The 23358-nt window shown below is 37.6% G+C and overlaps 1 protein-coding gene across 1 annotated transcript in view; it reads right to left on the bottom strand.

The window, feature by feature from the left end:
* The window catches only part of LOC121377700 (aspartyl/asparaginyl beta-hydroxylase-like), a 35674-nt gene that overhangs the window by 2497 nt on the left and 9819 nt on the right, over positions 1 to 23358 (bottom strand). The window contains exons 3-10 of the mRNA XM_041505779.1: positions 18621 to 20296; positions 10880 to 11117; positions 10091 to 10227; positions 9298 to 9492; positions 7260 to 7397; positions 4658 to 4793; positions 2454 to 2545; positions 1460 to 1590 (exon numbers count right to left, since the gene is read on the bottom strand). Coding sequence (XP_041361713.1) covers positions 1460 to 1590; positions 2454 to 2545; positions 4658 to 4793; positions 7260 to 7397; positions 9298 to 9492; positions 10091 to 10227; positions 10880 to 11117; positions 18621 to 20296 — 2743 coding nt within the window. The remainder of the gene's footprint in view (positions 1 to 1459; positions 1591 to 2453; positions 2546 to 4657; positions 4794 to 7259; positions 7398 to 9297; positions 9493 to 10090; positions 10228 to 10879; positions 11118 to 18620; positions 20297 to 23358) is intronic.

The following is a 23358-nucleotide window of genomic DNA, read 5'->3' as shown; positions in this document are numbered from 1 at the left end:
AAAGGTGGCCAATTTAAATACAATTTTATTTACCAAATACAATTTTTTTTTAAGGTACTTTGAGGGGGTTACGAAAAAAAGAGAATTGAGAAATTTTAATACTGGTAGTCTGGTACTAACATTGCTTTGTACAACGGTCTAAAATGGCAGCTTTCCATTTAGATGGTATGCAAAACATATCGTAAGTTTTGTAAAGATAATATGGATTTTTTTTTTGGACAAACAGCAGAACACTCAGAAACACTGTTCGAGTGATTAAAAATTCCGGATAAAATTGGAAAACTTTTATCTCATAAAAACTTAGCAATAGGCTCATCTAGCAATGTAGCCGATTTTCTCTGATGTGTCAATATTACCAAATGTTTGACATCCAATAGCTGATGATTAATAAATCAATGTGCTCTGGTGGTGTCATTAAACAAAACACAATTTTTAACTCAGGTTAATTAATTTTAATTATAACAATCACCTTGTATCGTTGGTGACCCGTATCTTTGGTCCTGGAGGTATAACTAGACCGAGATGGGCTGGTATTGGACAGTATATTTATAACAATCACCTTGTATCGTCGGTGACCCGTATCTTTGGTCCCAGAGGTATAACTAGACCGAGATGGGCCCGTATTGGACAGTATAATTATAACAATCACCTTGTATCATTGGTGACCCGTATCTTTGGTCCTGGAGGTATAACTAGACCGAGATGGGCTGGTATTGGACAGTATATTTATAACAATCACCTTGTATCGTCGGTGACCCGTATCTTTGGTCCCAGAGGTATAACTAGACCGAGATGGGCCCGTATTGGACAGTATAATTATAACAATCACCTTGTATCGTTGGTGACCCGTATCTTTGGTCCTGGAGGTATAACTAGACCGAGATGGGCCCGTATTGGACAGTATAATTATAACAATCACCTTGTATCGTTGGTGACCCGTATCTTGGGTCCTGGAGGTATAACTAGACCGAGATGGGCCCGTATTGGACAGTATAATTATAACAATCACCTTGTATTGTTGGTGACCCGTATCTTTGGTCCCAGAGGTATAACTAGACCGAGATGGGCCCGGATTGGACAGTATAATTATAACAATCACCTTGTATCGTTGATAACCTGTATCTTTGGTCCTGGAGGTATAACTAGACCTAGATGGGCTCGTATTGGACAGTATAATTATAACAATCACCTTGTATCGTCGATGACCCGTATCTTTGGTCCCAGAGGTATAACTAGACCGAGATGGGCCCGTATTGGACAGTATAATTATAACAATCACCTTGTATCGTTGATGACCCATATCTTGGGTCCTGGAGGTATAACTAGACCGAGATGGGCCCGTATTGGACAGTATATTTATAACAATCACCTTGTATCGTTGGTGACCCGTATCTTTGGTCCTGGAGGTATAACTAGACCGAGATGGGCCCGTATTGGACAGTATAATTATAACAATCACCTTGTATCGTTGGTGACCCGTATCTTTGGTCCTGGAGGTATAACTAGACCAAGATGGGCTCGTATTCGACAGTTGGTCGGACCACAATGAGGCCAGACATGCACACCGGGTTTCATCACGGAGAATTTAGTCTGTAACCAAGAAAAGAAAACCCATACTATTAGGTATCAAAACGGACGTATAAAATGTAATGAAGTATCGCAAAAACAAACATTCCAATCTTTCAACAACGAAAAAAACAATCAAGGACTTCTGTGTCATAGTTCAAAGTCACCATGAGATCTTTATGGAGTAAAAACTGTTGTGGCTTTGATTGGTAGAAATAGGTAACACCACTCGTTTGTAATTAGTCATTTATTTATCAGGTTTAACTCTGGGCGAGCACAAAATTTCGCCAAATTATCTATTATACTTAAAAAATTGCAGAAACCTACAGATATTTTCCAATGAAATATCATTCATCGCATAAAATTATTTTGCCAACTTAAATTAATGTTTGCAATTTTTTTTTTTATTTGTCATTTAATAAATTTGTCAATAACAAAGCGAGTTATGTTTATGCTTATTATGTTTATGTAAGTTTATTTAATGTACAGTTGTTATGTGATGCAAACTGGGGGGGCAGGGACGGGACATAGTCTAGTGGTAAAGCCTCCACCTGATGTGCGGTCAGTCTAGAGATTTGAGTCTAGACTAAGTTTTATAAACACGTTCTCTGGTACAATAACAAAAGTGACAGTAACCTCCTGCAAATAAAAATGATTGTTAATTTTTTTTTTTTTTTAAACCCATATAATTTGATGTCTAATTTAATTAAACGTATGATACAGCAAATGTAAGATGCCACTCTTATGCGTTCTAAATGGCTAGGTACATTCACTGTTTGTATCAGTTTTATTAGAAAACAAAACATTAACATTGTCACCGAAAGGAATTTATTTGGTTTAAGGTAACCGTATACACACAGTAACCAAGATAGGTAACTCTATCTGACCTGGCCTCTGGTGCAGCTTTTAGCGTCTGGAATCTGGTCTATCAGCGCGCATGTCTTTGGTGCCTTCTCACATGCTTTGTGGTTCCTACGACCTGCAACACAACAATGTTGTAACATGTTAACACTTGTTCTCAATTTAAAAAACACAAAATATGCATACCACATTTTGTAACAGCACATATTGTAAGGACAAAGGAGCTGGCAAAAACAGCTGAAAAAGGTTGAGGTTTATTTTTTATCTTAAAGAAATTCATATGGGTATTTTATTAAATAATTTCAACTAAACCTTTGTAAAGCCAAAAATCCATTTTATATGGAGCCCTATACATTTTTAATGTTGGTGGGTTTTTTTTTGGTGAGTATAATGAGCACTGTTTCCACAATATACTGACCCTGTGAGTGTAGCGTAAACTGTTTCCACAATATACTGACCCTGTGAGTAGCATAAACTGTTTTCACAATATACTGACCCTGTGAGTATAGTAATAAGCACTGTTTCCACAATATACTGACCCTGTGAGTATAGTGAGCACTGTTTTCACAATATACTGACCCTGTGAGTATAGGTAAACTGTTTCCACAATATACTGACTCTGTGAATATAGTGAGCACTGTTTCCACAATATACTGACCCTGCTTATTTCGCATCTGGTTGGCAATGTCATTTGAATTGTCAGCGGCTAGCGTTTCTATCAGCACACCTGTCTTTGTGCGACCACTTCCATACTTTTTGGCGATCTCCGAATCGGGAAACAGCACAGAAGAGTGGGCCAGCATGATCGGCAACAGCGATTGGTAGATTGTGCTCAATCAAAAACTCTGTGAACAAGACTTCAGCTTGTATTGTTGTAGTGTCCTTTTGCTGTGTAAAATATCCAGATATTTGTTTATGAATTGTTTTATCGCTGGCCTCAACGATGTCCTGGTGTTTCTTCGTTTTGATGCGCCTTTGGCAATAATTTTTCCCGCCATGGGCAACAGAAAAATCAACACGACATAAAGTGCAAAATGCACTAGTATTACTAACAGAACTGGCCTTCAAAACAGGCCACTCATTGCTGTAGTCCTGTTTATACTTCTGTACTACTTGGCTTTTTCTGAGCTTTGCACAGTTCATATGGCTTTGATCGTTCGCGTTTTTTCGACATCTTTACAAAATGGCGTCGTTTTACAAGCTATGTCTATCCCGAAGTGCGTTGCACACGCAAAAAAACTTCTGTGCGCATTTGCGGCTAGCTGGGCGAATCCAATTTATGTGATTCGTAGGGGTGGTAGGTTATTTAAAAAAAACCCAGGAAAACACGGATTTGCCGTAATCTTTAAGATTACGGGCGTAATGGCGTAATAAGAGATGGAAAATCGTAATGATTCCGCATAAATCGTAAGGGTTGGCAGCCCTGTATACTGACCCTGTGAGTATAGTGAGCACTGTTTCCACAATATACTGACCCTGTGAGTATAGTGAGCACTGTTTCCACAATATACTGACCCTGTGAGTATAGTGAGCACTGTTTCCACAATATACTGACCCTGTGAGTAGTGAGCACTGTTTCCACAATATACTGACCCTGTGAGTATAGTTTAAACTGTTTCCACAATATACTGACCCTGCGAGTATAGCGTAAACTGATTCCACAATATACTGACCCTGCGAGTATAGTGTAAACTGATTCCACAATATACTGACCCTGTGAGTATAGCGTAAACTGTTTCCACAATATACTGACCCTGTGAGTATAGTGAGCACTGTTTCCACAATATACTGACTCTGCGAGTGTAGCGTAAACTGTTTCCACAATATACTGACCCTTTGAATATAGTAAGCACTGTTTCCACAATATACTGACCCTGTGAGTATAGTATAAACTGTTTCCACAATATACTGACCGCTGTGAGTGTAGCGTAAACTGTTTCCACAATATACTGACCCTGTGAGTATAGCATTAACTGTTTCCACAATATACTGACTGAGTATAGTGAGCATTGTTTCCACAATATACTGACCCTGTGAGTATAGTGAGCACTGTTTCCACAATATACTGACTGTGAGTATAGTGAGCACTGTTTCCACAATGTACTGACCATGTGAGTATAGTGAGTATAGTGAGCACTGTTTCCACTGACCCTGCGAGTATAGCATAAACTGTTTCCACAATACACTGACCCTGTGAGTATAGTGAGCACTGTTTCCACAAAATACTGACCTTGTGAGTACAGCGTAAACTGTTTCCATGTGCCCTTTTCACGCAGATTTTCATCTTCCGGTAGGAAAGCTCCTGTCGTAGCGTCGAGCTGTGCTAAACCCTCGTCTCGAATTATCTCCCAGTTGTCCTCCAGTAACTATAGCAACAACGAGAGGAAAGGAACATTTTCTTAATCCATTAAGAAAGGAAAGTGAAAAATATTGTTTAACTTTTATGATACTGCAAGCGAGATATCTCGCCAGATGCTACATGAATTGACACACTATAAATTGCATTCACTAATTAATATTTTCAGGGCTTCTAGAATTTTTATAAAATCCACTAGCCATGGGATCAGTGATTTTAGAAATTTACTAGCCACAATTAAAAATTCACTAGCCCTACTTTACTTTAAGTTAATATAATTTTACTAAATACTAGTAATAATCAAATGTTACTTAAAGAGAGAGATAGAGCTTAAAAACACTAACATTGGGGGGTTTGGGTGTGGACAGGATATTCATATTTACAAAATAGACTTCACTGCAACATTTGACCAAAAAAATTCACTAGCCGTCGGGCATGGCAATAGTAGTTATTTACTAGCCCAACACTGAATATCACTAGGCATGGGAGTGGGGCTACCATAATCTACAAGCCCTGATATTTTGCACCATTTTGCACATGACACGGGCCAGAAATAATTACAGAACCGGAAAGATAGAGACTATGGTTATTTTTTTTTTTTTTTCACTGTTTTTCTGAGCTGAAAAAGTGATATTTGGAGAGTATTTTCACTTAAGAACAATTGCAATCATCACTGCAGTCATTTAGAGGAATTGACAGCTGATTGTGACAGATAATTTTATTTTTTTATTTTTTATTTACTATTTTACAAAAGTCATAATACACAGTTTCAGATTAACAGCGTAGCAAGATGCAGCAAATACTACGGGTCCCACACTTTCAGGGCCCTGCGGATCAATTCATTTGATTTTTTTTATCCTGCAACCACTGTTTCTATTGACAGATTATGCTGACTGATTAAAGCAAAGTCATAAACGTATACTAGCAGATTACGACTTTTGACATCACTCATAAGACGTCACACACTTAGCTACATTACACAATTGCTCATTTGACATCTAGGTCATCGTACAATGTGGCAGAAATAACAGAAATAATAGCTTTTCCACTTAATTGTTATGGTCTGCAGGATAAAAATAATAACTAGTTACTCAAGAGTTGGATATCTGCTTTATCCTGTTCAGGCCGAATGAAAATCTTTTCATTCTTACCTTCAAAGGATAAAGCAGACCTCTGACGTCATTAACTAGTTATTATCTATACAAAGGCACATTATGCTTATTAGGTTTAATGACTGCAATTAAATGCTATTTCAATTTTGTCACTATGTAAGTCTATGATCAGGGATTTTCCGAGGATTTTTTTACCATAGTCAGTCCCATGTCTGATGGAGTTGGGATAATTAGTGCCAATAAATCATACTTGGGATATTTTTTCAGGCCAGTGAATGATGAGGTTAAATTAATTTATTACAAAAGACATGTTAATATATACTGGGATTTTTTAGGATAGAAATGGGGAATTTTCAGTGCCCCTTTCTTTTGAGAAGGGGCCTATCTTGCCTATCTTTGGACCCACAGAACCCCTGGATAAATCCCTGATGATAGTATGCTACGAAGAAATGACGTCCAAATCCCGTAACAGTAACTAAGATGTAGGCGAAAGTTTCCGTTACAATACCGTAACTAGGCAGGGGCATGTGTCACATTAGGTCTACTGGCTACAATTAGTGACCATTTTATATTTGTATCAATATGTAAGCCTATAGGAGTATTGGGCGGGGGCATGTGTCACATTAGGTCTATTGACTACAATTAGTGACTATTTTATTTTTGTCACAATGTAAGCCTATGGGAGTACTGGGTGGGGGCATGTGTCACAACAGTTCTATTGACTACCATTAGAGACTATTTTATTTGTCACTATGTAAGCCTATAGGAGTATTTGGTGGGGGCATGTGTCACAACAGTTCTACTGACTACAATTAGAGACTATTTTATATTTGTATCAAAAATGTACGCCTGTGGGAAGGAAGGAAATGTTTTATTTAACGACGCACTGAACACATTTTATTAACGGTTACATGGCGTCGGACATATGGTTAAGGACCACACAGATAATGAGCGAGGAAACCTGCTGTCGCCACGTCATGGGCTACTCTTTTCGATTAGCAGCAAGGGATCCTTTATATGCACCATCTCACAGAAAGGATAACACATACCACAGCCTTTGATATACCAGTCATGGTGCACTGGCTGGAGCAAGAAATAACCTAATGGGTCCACTGACAGGGATCAATCCCAGACCGACCTCGCATCGAGCGGGTGCTTTCCCACTGAGCTACATCCTGCCCCTACGCCTGTGGCAGTATTGGGTTGGGGCATGTGTTATGTGCTATCGTTCTGCTATGGGCCAGGTGGCTGCTTCATCAGGCACTGATAATAGAGACAATAGCTTATTTTCTGTGACTCAGTAATAAATACTCTTCAAGCCAAACAAAAATCTTCTAAGTTCTAACTGACCTTGTGACACTGACCTTTATATATTTATTATACCCTGTCTGGTCATTCGTCCACCATGGCCGGCCGGTCAAGTAGTTGACATTGTACAGTGACCGCTGGTACTCGGACAGGAAAATCTTCTTCGCTGCCCCATCTCGGTAATATCTGTACGCCTGTTGATGGAGAACAAGCATGTACAGGATGAAAGAAAGAGAGAAGGAAATGTTTTATTTAACGACACACTCAACACATTTTATTTACGGTTATATGGCATCAGACATATGGTTAAGGACCACACAGATATTGAGAGAGGAAACCCGCTGTTGCCATTTCATGGGCTACTCTTTTTTGATTAGCAGCAAGAGATCTTTTATATGCACCATCCCACAGACAGGATAGTACATACCACGGCCTTTGTTACACCAGTTGTGGAGCACTGGATGGACGAGAAATAGCCTAATGGGTCCACCGACGGGGATTAATCCCAGATCGACTGCGCATCAAGCGGACGCTTTACCACTGGGCTACATTCCGCCACTTGTACAGTATGTTACAATACAGTAATGTGGTCTAGAAATTCAGCGATAGAAATGAGCAGTTTTTCCACTAGTCCATCTTAGCTGAAGGTCTGTCAGACAGGAAAATTATGAACAGTACGCAGTTGAGATGAACATTTAAAAGTGTGGCAAGAACACTGTCAGGGTTTCTGCCAGAGGGTTAAAACGGGTATGGCACCAAATATTTTTGCAGATTTTTTTTTTTTTTTTGGTTAACCTTTTGACAAAATTAATTAATCTTATCATTACTGTATGATTTTCTTAACCCTAACCCTAACCTTAACCCATTTTCTTTCCAGCAGAAACACTGACTGTGTTTGCAAACATCATGTCAGGTCACAGGGCTTAGCGTGTACAAAGCAAGATGTCATAGCACACGCATGTCATGGACGCCGCACGTGTCAACTTACGCCAGCTCTTTCGTCTAGGACAGGAAAGTGTTGGGTAGGAGAAAGGACCGACCAGGGTCTAGGGTATTTGTAGCGCTGTTGAATTTTGAATATCCTGTAGAATTAAGTCCAAAAGGGCCACTTAGCCTCGAAACCCACAAAAATAAAATCGTACAAAAATGTTCGGTTGTACAAAAGTCAGTATTTGTATAACAAGGATTAGGATGGTGCATTGTTGTTTTTTAGAATGCTTAGCCTTACCACTAATGCAGTAGCATTATCAAATGAACATGCATTTTAGGGTTTTTAAACCAATCAAAATCAATTCCTATGGATTGAATCACAAATAGTTGATTTCTAATAAGCATGACGACAGAATGAAACAACTGTCGTCTTCATATGCCTCCAGTAACTTAAGTGGATCAGCTGGAGGAATTTACAATTAAAAACAAAACAAAATGACTGCTCTTTATCTACACAACTTAAAATAGTACATATTTTGTAGATTAAAATAATGAATTAAACACAAATATTTATCCCCAAACAGTGGCAGATCCAGGGGGCGAATAGGGTGGCTAGCCACCCCCTCCCTTCCTGAGCATTTTTTTTTTAATGTTCATTCCAAACATATACTGTTACTTTTTGTTCAGGAAGATGCAAATAAAGCCATTCTGTTAGCGAAAATAATATGCATCGCTCTGTTGTCAATCATGTGTACAACTGAACCGATATGGCTTGCATCGGTAAGGACAAAATTAAATCGTTTTCTACATATTTTGGTGTGAATCAGGAAAACGGCAAAAAATATATAAACGTTATGGAATTGTTAAGAATTAGATCCTCAGAAATCAGTGAAATAAGGCTCTAAAATGTCCAGAATGCCGAAACTTATGGGGACTTTGCCCCCGGAACCTTCACCATGGCTCAGCCCCCGCCGGTTCACTCCATCCCAATCCAGCCACCCTTCTTATTATTTTCTAGATCCACCACTGCGAATATTGAATGGAATGTTATTAGTACTTAAATGTTAACAATTCTAAATAGACTTATGAATACAAAATTATAATTTAAGGGAAGCCCTCTTCTATAAATAATGCTGCTTAATAATGCGACCCATGAATACGTACTTCTTCAGTGCGGTTCTTTCTCTGTAGAGCGTCGCCCAGGTGGAAGTAGAACCGGCCATCAGCAGTGCCGGGCTGGTTTGTCGCTATCCCATCAGCCAACAGCTGGATTCCAGTGTCAAGGTCATCTTTGATGGTCTTCACGATAAAGCCGAGGTGAACCATGGCAAAGCCATTTGACGGGTCGATTTTCAGAACCTGCAAGAACAGAATATGACATTACTTCTCCAGATAAAACACAAATTACAGGCGTAAATCCAGGGGTAAACTGAAGTGCCCTGAAAGTTCACTGTTTTTTATATTGGAAATGTAATATATTCACTGGGTGACTTTTGTCAACATTGTCAGATACATATATGTAATGCATATTGGTGCAATTTTAAACACTGTAGACGTACGGTATAACACTGTATAAACCACATTTTTTTGTGTACTTTAATTTTTGTTTTGTTTAATGACACCATTAAGAGTACAATGATTTATTAATCATCAGCTGCTGGATGTCCATTATATATAGTAATTTTGATGATTTCAGAGGAACCATACTACATTTTTCCATTAGTACAAGGGATCTTTTATATGCACTTGCCAAGAGACAGGACAGGACATACCCAGGCCTTTGATATAGCAGTTGTGGGGCACTGATTGGAACGGGAAAACCCTGAGTCCATTGAAGACTATCAGCCATAAACCTAGCCATCACATCTCTTGCGTGTGGTTTACCGCTAAGCTGCATCTGGCCGTGGGATTAAAAAACAATTATGAAAATAAAAATAAAAAATAAGTACAGACTCACATCCTCAAATATTGCCTGTGCCGGATCATTGCGTCCTATCATCAGATAGCTGACACCGAGGTCGTTCTTCAGCTGGATGTCGCCAGGAAACCTCTGGGTAAGTTTCAGCAGGGTCTTCGAAGCCTTGCCACCCCATCCTGAAATTTAAACACCACTTAAGGAATTTGTTGTGCTTATGTCAAAGCAAAAGTAGGAATAACACTTTTAAAATCATTATCAAAAATAGAAAGTATACAGTAAAATATATTTAAATAATATCATTGCTTTTTAAAATAATAATAATAACACCTGGCTATATTTAACTGTTCGTGAAACAGATTGGAAACCATCTAGTTGACCACTTACAGCGTTTCTGTCAGAGGGTAAAATGGGTATGGCGCCATACCCAAAACATTTTTACAGATTTTATTATTTTTTTGTTAACCTTTTGACAAAATTTATTTACTCTTATCTTAATTAACTGTATTTTTTTCTGTGGTTAATTCTATTCCCTAAACTTAACAAAATTTTCTTTCTGTGGCAGAATTCAATGACCTAGTGCCATACACAAAAATTGTTTTCTGGCAGAAACACTGACCTAGGTCTAGCCAACTTTATTGTTGATTTGTGTAGTGTATGTATACAGTCGGTGAAACAGACTGGAAACCATCTAGCTGACCACCCATGTCTAGTTGACTTTATTGTTAGTTTGTGTACTGTATGTATACAGTCCATGACAAAGACTGGAAACCAACTAACCAACCACCTATGTCTAGTTAACTTTATTGTTGGTTTGTGTACTGTACAAACCTCTGAACTGCTGTCTTTCTGAAAGTTTCCGTCCAGCCATTTTATAGAGCTCGTCCGGCACATCGCTGACATCGAGAAAGTCCGTCAAAATATTGATGCCTTTTTCGAGAATTTCATTGCTGCGGAACTGCTCGGCCAGTTCGTTCAAGGTCAAGGCTTTTCCATACAATGCCCGTGGACTTTTTGGATACTTCTTCAGAATGTCCTCAAACTTTTCTAAAGCAGTTTCATATTGTTTCTGCAACAAAGAAGGAAGGAAATGTTTTATTTAACAACGCACTCAACACATTTTATTTACGGTTATCTGGCGTCAGACATACAGTTAAGGACCACACAGATATTGAGAGAGGAAACCTGCTGTCGCCACTTCATGGGCTACTCTTTTCGACTAGCAGCATGGGATCTTATATATATGCACCATCCCACAAACAGGATAGACCACGCATCAAGTGAACACTTTACCACTAGTCTACGTCCCACCCCGTTTCTGCAACAAGTAAACATGCATTATATATTAAAAACAAGAGAACCGGTGAGATTGATTGAACACCATATGATATTCACGATATAAAATAATTATCTGATTTATTTGTATCACAGAGACAGAGTAATTGTATGTGACCTCACCACCATCCCAAGTTGTTCCTACATGTGAGGTGTGAAGGTCCTGTATGCATCTGTATGCAAGATATGGTCCGGACAAGGATTTACTGTTATGTGCAGTAGACCATGAAAGGTATGTCACAGTGACTTAGTAATAGTATGGACATACCACAGGGCTAGAAATGAAAAAAAAAATCTACATGCACCAGGTGCATGCTGAAAAAAAAGTTACATGCACCATTAAAATTCTGCATGCACCAAAAATAAGGCAACTTCGTTTTTTTTTTATACGAAGCTATTCAGATTTATTAGGCAATACCTATATTTATTTATTAACAGTACCGGAACGTTATACAACTGCGTTTATTACTGATTCTTGATCAAATTTTAAAATTTCACCCAACGTAAACGCCGTACAGAAATCTATAATAGGCCTATTACAAAAACATATGAATATTTGTGTTTTGTATTAAGCAAGTTATCAACTTTTTTAACTCGATAAGATCTGTTGGTATAATATAAATTAGCCTACGGAATTCGACGAGAAGTTGCGATTGAAATAATCACTGGCTGACTTCAAGTCAACTACGCGGGTAACGCACCTGCACGTTCGCAATCATCTGATCAAGTGCCCATTATCTGAGGTCGAAAATGTTCAAGACAGTTACGTTATTTGTATTGATCACAGATCTGGCGGAGTTCAATTTGTCAGTGACGACAACAATTGTGTTATGCGCGTGGATATCCCAGTCGGTCTCGACCACCTTCCCTAATACCGTTCACGGATATAGCCGAGATATTGCCGGCAATTTTCGCAAATATATTCCACGGAAATGACTGAAAGAGCGCCATTGTTGTAAGTAGGATTATGGGATACAAAATGAATGCGCCCATAAGATAAAAGTTATCGTTTTCATGTGGCGAACAGATTACGAAATAGACAACAGGATATAGTATACGCAATACACAGTACTTGAAAAATATTAGCATGCACTGCATGCACCCAGTTTTAAAAGTTACATGCACACGCAAAAATCAGTTTGCACCGGTGCATGTACTAACGCTGTATTTCGAGCCCTGTACCACCATCCCAAGTTGTTTCTACATGTCAGGTTTGAAGGTCCTGTATGCATCTGTATGCAAGATATGGTCCGGACAAGGATTTACTGTTATGTGCAGTAGACTATGAAAAGTAGGTCAAAGTGACCTAGTAATAGTACGTGACTCACCGCCATTCCATGTTGTTCCTACATGTGAGGTTTGATGGTCCTGTATGTATCTATATGCAAGATATGTTCCGGACAAGGATTTACTGTTATGTGCAGTAGACCGTGAAAAGTACGTCAAAGTGAAATAGTAATAGTACATGAGACACCGCCATCCCTGGCTGATCCTACATGTGAGGTTTGATGGTCCTGTATGCATCTGTATACAAGATATGGTCCGGACAAGGATTTACTATTATGTGCAGTAGACCATGAAAAGTAGGTCAAAGTGACCTAGTAATAGTATGTGACACACCGCCATCCCATGTTGTTTCTACATGTGTGGTTTGATGGTCCTGTATGCAAGATATGGTCTGGACAAGGATTTACTGTTATGTGCAGTAGACTATGAAAAGTAGGTCAAAGAGACCTAGTAATAGTACGCAACACACTACCATCCCAGGGCCCGTGCTTATAAAACTTAAATTCTAGACTTTAACGTAATGCTATTTGAATGGCATTGCCATGACGTTAAAGTCTGGACTTTATTAAAGTCTAGACTTTAAGGTTTATAAGCACGGGGCCTGATTGTTCCAACATGTAAGATTTGATAAGTCTGTATGTAAGATATAGTCTGGACAAGAAAAAGTTAACAGACAGATGTACGAACGGATGGACATACGGACAGACAACACCATACCATAATACGACCCATCATAGATGGACGTATGATAAATATTGAGTTTTTTGATAACAAGAATTCTGCAAAATTGAATGTCTAGGTTACTGTATACCTTTTCAGTACACTTTCAAGGCTCGACCTTAGCGGTAGCCCGATATGTTTTGGCTACCAATTTCTCACTCGGACTACCAGTTGTCTAACCCCGGTAGTCTGCCGGGCTACCAAATATTTTGACATGTCCAGTCATTCCACAGTCAACAAGACCTTTAATTCATCGGTGTCTGAAATTCCACCTTTCAAGTGCGCGCTCTCTGCTGCCAGGAGTCACTGCAACTGACAATTGCTCCCCTAGTCTGACCCACAGGTGGCCATTGCACAAATATGATTTAGTGAAATAGAGGAGTATATTTGCCAGTGGTAGGATTTTGTTTTAACATAGCAGTCTAATACAAATAATTTGATGTAATTCAGTGGCCAAATATACAGGATTCGTACGGGTCATGGAAATCTTGGAAAGTCATGGAATTTTCAAATGGGTCATGGGTTATCTATTCATAGTCATTTGTGACAATCGACAACACAGCCCATTGTTTTGACATCTACTTATAACTAACGCCTTGTATGATCAAGATTATTTGCTGCCAGCTGAAGTCTATCGCGGTTTATTTCCTTCTAGGCTACCTATGCTAATTATTGTTTACAAAATTAATATCTATTATTATGTTGAAGATTGACAAATGTTTTAAATGTTAAATATATTAATCTTTTATTACAAATTATTTTTGTATAAATCTCTCATTGTTTACTATTGTTTTGCGTGTAACCTCACTCAAAAACGACATCTGATCTTGTCATGTGATAACATGGTGATACACTGTCCAAGATAATTGGTTTACGGCATTTACAAGTTTATTGTCATCAATTAAAACCATTATTGTTTTGGAATAAATGCAAGTTTTGTTAAGATTCTTCAAAATAACACTTATTGAAGATAGTTACAGCCATTTTAAGTATTAAAATACGCAATATTGATCTTCAGAATCATACGATTAGCAAACAGTTCTACATGTGAAAACCGTATGAGGTGTTTCAATACTATTTTGTAAGCCTTCATTACGAGATTAAGCCTAAACAAATTTAATAATAATAATAAAACACTATTATGTGTTTCTGGAATCGTACCAAACAAGTTACTGTAGGTAGAATAGGTCGGGGGTTTTTGTGTGCCATGTGGTTGCTAGATTTGTTTTCCATATCATATTTACCCCTCCTTTGAGGCCATCCTTAAAATAGTTTGTTTTGTCCATTTCCGACCAGAAGTTTCAAATGTGGGTAGGTAGGTAGGGATTATTATAATTATTATTATTATTTATTTTTACTCCATATATATAATGCCACATATGAGACACTTCATTCTGTTACATATTAATGTTGTAATTTTGAATATTTCCCCCAGATTCTAAACTTTATTGTTCATTAAGTGCTATCATGTAGTTGTAATAAGTGTATATTTCACAGTACGCCTAAACTATGCTTTACAAAACCCACCCTAAAACATGTTTAAATAAAAATAAATGATTTTGTTATTTCCTCTCTCTTTTTTTTTTCTTTTTTTTAATAAAGTTATGGGGCTACCATTTTTTACTGAGGGCTACTGGATTTTATAATCTGGTACCACCGAAAAAACCTAAGGTCAAGGCCTGACTATGATGCATAGGTGCAACTATAAACCAAGTTTCACTGACCCAGCTAGGATGTAATCTGCAAGAAACTGATCTAAATATAAAACTTTAATGCAAAAGTTGATCCTGTTGTCACCGCCGTTGGGGGCAAATGATACCTACATGTATACCTCACAGTTCAACTTTATAAAGGTGAGTCAGCAAAACTGTACATACAGAATACTAGTCTTATAGGGTGTAAATCACCAAATCATATCCCATAGATGACAATAGTAACATATGTGGTTAAAATTCCTACCTGCAGTGTATCAATCGACAAATGCCACGGATATAAATACTACCACACCTCACCCTTAAAGTGAATCAGAAAAAATTGGGGGTCAAGCTGCTCATTTCTGAAATAACGTGTAGCATCTATGACTATCCTAGTTCCACACTAATTTTTACAGGTACCCCATACATGTTTCAAGCACAAGGCTACTTGACACAGTGGTACTAGATAAAATATAATTGCATATTTTTTTTACCCAGATGAAACTATTTTTTTTACCCAGATGAAACTATTTTTTTTACAACCGACACACTCACATTTATCACCAATCACAGGACTTGTGGTGTTTACTTCTCTATCAAAAGTTAGGTGCACCTTGAACTTTGACCCAGCCAGAATTTATCTGGTTTAGTACTACCTGTTTATGCTAAATATCATTTTTATGAAACGAGTGAACTTCACATGTTAGTATGTCAACAAACGAAAGTGACTTTGTAAAAATGTTATCTAGCGAAAACTAGTGTGGTATTTTATTTATTACCTACCTTCAAATAATGTCAAATCTGACACTTACTGCTAACATCATTCAATGATACATGCGAATGCACGCAGCTTAGACCAGGGAACATGACATCACTTACCGAAATAATGTCATTTAGCAACTAATACGGACTACCAGATGCATATGAAATTTGTACGACACAGGCATTCACTAGGTGGGTAATAAGACAAGACAGCACATACCACAGCATTTGATATCACAGTCAGGTGACAGTGGGCGTGATCAGGAAAAATGATCTGAAACTAGGTCCATCGAGGGGATTTGCTCCTATAACACACCAACCTGGCTAGATCCCACCTAGTGTTTCTGCCAGAAAGAAATTTTTGGGTATGCCACTATTGAATTGAATACAACCAGTCAATAGAGGGTACTGTGGACCTCCCCCAGAAAGAAAATGGGTTACATTTAGGTTTAGGGTTAAGAAATCACACAGTAATGATAAGAGTAATTAATTTTGTCAAAAAATAAAATCCACCAAAACATTTTGGTACGGCACCATACCCATTTTACCCTCTGGCAGAAACCCTGCCACCCTCTTTCCCAAGGAAAGGGACACAACCCCTGCAATTAAGAAAAGGTCCACGGCAAAAAAACATGCTGTGAGTGTGAACAAATGTTTTTAATATAGTCCACAGCAAAAAAAAGAATGAAAAACTCCACAGCAATTTCAACAGTATTGCCGATTGCCGTGGGCAATTACAGGGACTGAGGGACCACATACCCAATAATTATTTATGAGAACAACATAATTCAACCCCTGCAATCGCCCACGGCAATCGACAATAATTATTTATGATAACATAATTCAACCCCTGCAATCGCCCACGGCAATCGACAATAATTATTTATGATAACAACATAATTCAACCCCTGCAATCGCCCACGGCAATCGACAATAATTATTTATGATAACAACATAATTCAACCCCTGCAATCGCCCACGGTAAACGAAAATAATTATTTATGATAACAACATAATTCAACCCCTGCAATCGCCCACGGCAATCGACAATAATTATTTATGATAACAACATAATTCAACCCCTGCAATCGCCCACGGCAATCGACAATAATTATTTATGATAACAACATAATTCAACCCCTGCAATCGCCCACGGCAATCGACAATAATTATTTATGATAACAACATAATTCAACCCCTGCAATCGCCCACGGCAATCGAAAATAATTATTTATGATAACAACATAATTCAACCCCTGCAATCGCCCACGGCAATCGACAATAATAATTTATGATAACAACATAATTCAACCCCTGCAATCGCCCACGGCAATCGACAATAATTATTTATGATAACAACATAATTCAACCCCTGCAATCGCCAACGGCAATCGACAATAATTATTTATGATAACAACATAATTCAACCCCTGCAATCGCCCACGGCAATCGATAATGCTGTGCAGTTTTAAATTCTTCATGGCACTTTTTTGCCTTGGGACTATATTCAGCGTTTTTTTAATGGTATGTTTTATTTTGCCATGGACATTTTCTTAATTGCAGGGGTTGGAATTCTAAGGGCAGGGTTTAAGCTGTCATTCACCAAATCGCCAAATGCAAATTAATATTGAATTTGGCGAAAATATTTCATTATCAAATCATAAAAAAGCTAATTTGAAAATCCTGTTTCATTTTCTTCCGCTATTTGTTTTTGAGGAGTATTTGTTAATACATTAAAATGCATACAGGTCGGAAATAAGTTTACAAGTCGGAAATAACAACTTCAGAGTAAACGCTAACGCAGCATTAGTCTCGCTATTTGTTATTTGTACATCTACTTTGTGAATGCTTGTTTCGAGCCACTCCCGTCGGATTCCATAACCAGCTTTATTTTTGTCAATCAGAATAGCTCGCTCCTTTTCGCTTCCTCCATGTGGCCGATATCACGTGATTTCTTGCATGTGGAAAAAGCCGATACGTCTCAATGGACTGTTCATGGAATATCACTTACCGGGTATATCATAAAGGATCGTTAAAACTCTGATTAAACTGTTTAACTCTATCTTTATTTTTGCTGAATATTTAACCATGTACTGTCATTACAACTCCTAGTAATAGCAATAAATTGGGTGCAGTAAGCCTCAACAGACTATTGCGATTTAGTTGCATGTAATATTTTTTATCATTGCACATATACATGTATAATTAGTGGATTTTAAAACAGGGCAGAACTGATGGATACATTACAGTAGTAACTGGGTATGGACACCCATATTCATTCAGAAATTATGGGTTAGAAATAAATTACTTTAAAAAGAACCTTAATTTTGTCATAATTTTGGGGGGCTAATTGAAACATGAATTTGGCTACAGACTTTTGGGTCAAATTAGCCAAATTGCTAATAATGTTTTTTAAGTCCAGTTTAAACCGTGAAAATGTCGATTCAAATGAAATAATAGCTTTACATGTATGTCACTAAACTTTACCGTGATCTGCCATATAAAAAGAGAGGAAACAATTCACATGACTTGGGTTTTTTTAAAATTAGAATAATTACATTGTCAGTAAAATACTGGCTGGAACTAGAAATAGCCCAATGGGTCCACCGACAGGGATCGATCCAGGACCGACCGCGCATCAAGCGAACGCTTTACCACTGGGCTACATCCCACCACTCACCCACCCATTATCCCAAAGTGAAAACCAAATGGCAAGTGTATGACTGTTCGCTTATAAATCTGTACCTGTTCAAATATACTACATAAATCTGTACCTGTTCAAATGTACTATCTGCTTCATCCAACAACTTTCTGATCACATTGTCCGCACTGTTCGTGATGCTTGCTTTGGCGTACGTAGCTTTTGACTGTGTTTTGGAAGATTTCTTATCAGATTTATCAACACTAGTTTTCTTTTTCTGCTTTTCCTTTTCCTGCGAATCTGCAGTCTTGTCAGAATCAACTTGTTCAGGTTGTGAATCAGGTTGGCGGCCATCTTGTTTTTTTACAGATTCTCTTTTTTGTTCTTTATCATCTAGTTTGTTTTTAGTTTTTCGTTGTTCACCGGTTTTGTTATCAGGCACTTCTTTTGATTTTTGATGCTCTTGCCTTGATTTATCATCTGGTTTGGCCGTAGTTTCTGTTTTTTCAGGGTTTTTGCTGGTTTTAGTTTCAGGCATTTCTTTATCATCTGGTTTTAATTTATCATCTGGTTTGGCCTTAGTTTCTGGTTTTTTGCTGGTTTTAGTTTCAGGCATTTCTTTATTATCTGGTTTTAATTTATCATCTGGTTTGGCCGTAGTTTCTGGTTTCTCAGGTTTTTTGCTGGTTTTAGTTTCAGGCATTTCTTTATCATCTGGTTTTAATTTATCATCTGGTTTGGCCTTAGTTTCTGGTTTTTTGCTGGTTTTAGTTTCAGGCATTTCTTTATTATCTGGTTTTAATTTATCATCTGGTTTGGCCTTAGTTTCTGGTTTCTCAGGTTTTTTGCTGATTTTAGTTTCAGGCATTTCTTTATTATCTGGTTTTAATTTATCATCAGATTTGGCCTCAGTTTTTGGTTTTTGATTTGTTTTCGGATCACTTTCAGCTTTTAATTTTTTATCATCTTGTTTTGATTTCACATCCGATTTTTTAATTTCTGGCTTTTGGTCAGTTTTTGTAGGAGGCACATCTTTTGATTTTTTATCTTCTTGCTTTAAATTATCAGTAGGTTTAGTCTTAATTTCTGATTTTTTATCAGTTTTTGTAGGAGGCACATCTTTTGATTTTTTATCTTCTTGCTTCAATTCATCATTTGATTTAGTCTTAATATCAGGTTTTTTATCAGTTTTAGACTGAGGCACACCTTTTGATTTTTCATCCTCTTGTTTCAATTTATCATCTGGTTTAGTCTTAGGTTCTGGCGTTTCTGGTTTATGACTAGCTTTTGTATCATGTATTTCTTTAGATTTTTTATCTTCTCCGGCTAATTTATCATCTGGTTTGGCCTTACTCTGCTTTTGTTCCTGAGCAGTTTTCTTCTCTGATACAGAACCTTCCTGTTTATCTTTCTGCTCAGATTGTGTCTGCTCTTTCATAGGTTTCTTCTCTTTATGTTGTGGCTTTGTCTCTCTAGAATCTGTTTTCTCTGTATGCTTTGATTCAGTCTGTTCTGTAACAGATTTATCGCTTGGTTTTGTCTTAGATTCTGGTTTCTGTCCGGTTTTCTTCTCAGGTTCTTTTTCTTTCTGCTTTGGTTGAGTCTGTTCTGTGCTCGATTTTGGAATTTTTTCACTTCTGTCCACGTTTTCTTCCCTGTTTGATTTTCCTCCTTTATCTGCGGTCTGTGTTTTTGCACTAGAATCAGTTTCTGTGCTAGTTTTGGATGGAATGGCACTTTTTGTTGTCTCTATGAAACTATGAACGGCACTTAGAATATCTGGATGGAAATATTTCAACATCAGATCATCTGAAAAACAGAAAAGACATCTTAAAAATGCAGGGTGATGTTTAACCAGGGTGGTTAAAAGATATCTTAAAAATGCAGGGTGATGTTTTAATCAGGGTGGTCTTTTAACACGGATTATTTTAACCCAGGTTTAATCTGTGTTGCATTTACATGACATTACAATTTAACACAGGAATATAAAAGGTGGTTACAAGTTACTCGCTTGATGTGCGGTTGTTCCCAGTCAGTGGACTAAATAGGCTATTTTTCATTCCAGCCAGTGCACCATGTCTGATATAACAAAGGCCATGGTATGTGCTATCCTGTCTGTGGGATGGTGCATATAAAAGATACCTTGCTGGTAATGGAAAAATGTAGCGGGTTTCTTCTTTAAAATAACCAAATGTTTGACATCCAATAGCCGATGATTAACAAATCAATGTGCTATGTTTTTGTCATTAAACAAAAACAAACTTTTAATTATTTCTAAATAGAAAACAAAATCTTTTTTAAAAAGTATATTAATATGCAGTCTAGGTCAGTGTTTGCCATGAGTAAAATAGAAAACAAAATCTTTTTTAAAAAGTATATTAATATGCAGTCTAGGTCAGTGTTTGCCATGAGTAAAATAGAAAACAAAATCTTTTTTAAAAAGTATATTAATATGCAGTCTAGGTCAGTGTTTGCCATGAGTAAAATCAAGGCAAGCTGAAGATCACTCTCCTAAAATGATGTTAGGCAAGCAATTACACGAGGTTTCAATTAAAATTTAAAATGTTATTGCAAGGCTAGCAATTTGTCACTCGCCTAAAACATTCCAGGTGAGTGATGAGGTGAGCGAGAGTGATCATTCACCTTTCTTGGCAGATTTTTGTTTTGTTTATTGTTTAGATTTTTACTTTTCATGGGCTTTTGAACCTTTTATCGTACCTCAAATGGATACGTCACTAATTAATCGTTTGAAAACTTCAAGTTATAAATATGTTTTCATAATAATAATAATAATAAAATAAATAAATTAAGTGTAGGCCTACATCAGGGCTCGAACTTAATGGCGGCGATTGCCACCATTGAGATATAAATTGCTGTAGGTCGAGAGCATTACTAATGACACTTTTGTGCCATCAGTAAAACACATCAACAATGGCAAAATATATACACCAGGTGTACATAATTTGCCAATATTTAAAATTTTCACATTTGAAATATGTTTACATGCAACAAAATAACCTTTCAGTCATGTGTATTTTCTGCAAATGTCACTTTAAAAAAATAATTGCTCAAAATTGCCATCGGTGGGCTGTTTCACACATGGCAATTCTTTACAAAAATGCTGTGGGAGACAAATTCTTAAGTTCGATCCCAGCTACATCAACGGACTGTCACTGGTGATCCCAGGTAACAGTAATACATCACCTGAGTTTGTAAACAGACCACTTACCCACAGAGTACATTAACATTCCTGGTCAAAGGTCAACAACTCATGTAAGTAATTACTCACAGTACTGTATGCTAAAGCAAATGAATGCTGCACTACTTTAACAACATCCTAGTCTAATGTCAACAAGACATTGTGACACCATTGTTTTGGCTTCACAGCCAACCAGTAAGTGAGCGAGAGCGAGAGAGAGAGAGAGAGAGAGAGAGAGAGAGAGAGAGAGAGAGAGAGAGAGAGAGAGACATAGACAGAGAGAGAGAGAGAAAGAGGGACTGGGAGGGAGGCAGGGGAGACAGAGACAGACAGAGAACAGTGTTCGAGATTAACGGTATCCCAATATCCCGGGGATACCAGAATTTAATTTTGGATACCAGACTTCAATAACCCAGTACCCCACTGGGATACCTTATATTGTTTGGGGGTTTTTGTTTTTTAATCCTATGTTTTTATTTTTCGCTGAAACAATGTAAGTTGTCATTTACTGGTGAAGTTAAGTAACAGTGTCGCCCAAGTTTGTTACAATGTTATTTATGAATTTTATTTAAGTAGGATACTAAATTCTCAGGTGGAATACCAGATTTTGAAATGTTAGTATCCAACTGGGATACTGCCCAATTTTTTTTTATCTCAAACACTGGAGAAGGAGAGACTCACAGAGAGAGAGAGAGAGAGAGAGAGAGAGAGAGAGAGAGAGAGAGAGAGAGAGAGAGAGAGAGAGAGAGAGAGAGAAAGAGACACAGACAAACATGTCTGTCTGTGTGTGTGTGTCTGTGTCTGTCTGTGTCTCTGTCTGTCTGTGTCTGTCTCTCTCTCTCTCTGTCTCTGTCTCTCTCTCTCTCTCATATTCATATCTCTCTGTTTACTAACAAACTTGTTTCCTCTGTCTGTCTCTGTCTCTGTCTCTCTGTCTCTCTCTCTCTCTCTCTCTCTCTCTCTCATATTCATATCTCTCTGTTTACTAACAAACTTGTTTATTATCCACTGTGTTAAAGTTGTCACTAAGGATAAGCTGAGATTGCACTGATCACTGCATGTGCAATATCTGTGTCTGTAGTTCTGGCTTACCTACATCGTTGGGTTAACACATGATTCGTAGCTTTGAAAGGGTTAAAGATAAGCTGAGATTGCAGTGATCAACATATGCTCAATATCTGTGTGTGTAGTTCTGGCTTACCTACATCGTTGGGTTAACACATGATTCGTAGCTTTGAAAGGGTTAAAGATAAGCTGAGATTGCAGTGATCAACATATGCTCAATATCTGTGTGTGTAGTTCGGGCTTACCTGGCTTACCTGCATCGCTGGGTTAACATACAACAATCACTGTATTGATTTATCACAGCTAGCTGAAGCACGGACCTAAAAACAGAATTGATTTATAGGCCAACAATGCGGGCATTCCAGATTAGATTTAATGTCTGGAACAGACTAACAGTCCAGATCTATAAAAACACATGTACTTGAATACATTTCAGATTAGCTGGCAATTTTTACATATTAATACTGTATAGTGTAGATACCTGTCCAATATCAGTAATTATATACTCACGGAAAAGGGTACCTGTGTACAAAATAAAATTATCTCAAACAAACTGTAAAGTTTATAAATGGACAGCTATTGGTTAACATAGCCCAGTAGTAAAGTG

The sequence above is a fragment of the Gigantopelta aegis genome, chromosome 7 (genome assembly GCF_016097555.1).
Source record: "Gigantopelta aegis isolate Gae_Host chromosome 7, Gae_host_genome, whole genome shotgun sequence".
Taxonomy (NCBI): domain Eukaryota; kingdom Metazoa; phylum Mollusca; class Gastropoda; order Neomphalida; family Peltospiridae; genus Gigantopelta; species Gigantopelta aegis.
The sequence above is the reverse complement of the archived record's forward strand: the minus strand, read 5'-3'. Positions and strand labels throughout refer to the sequence as shown.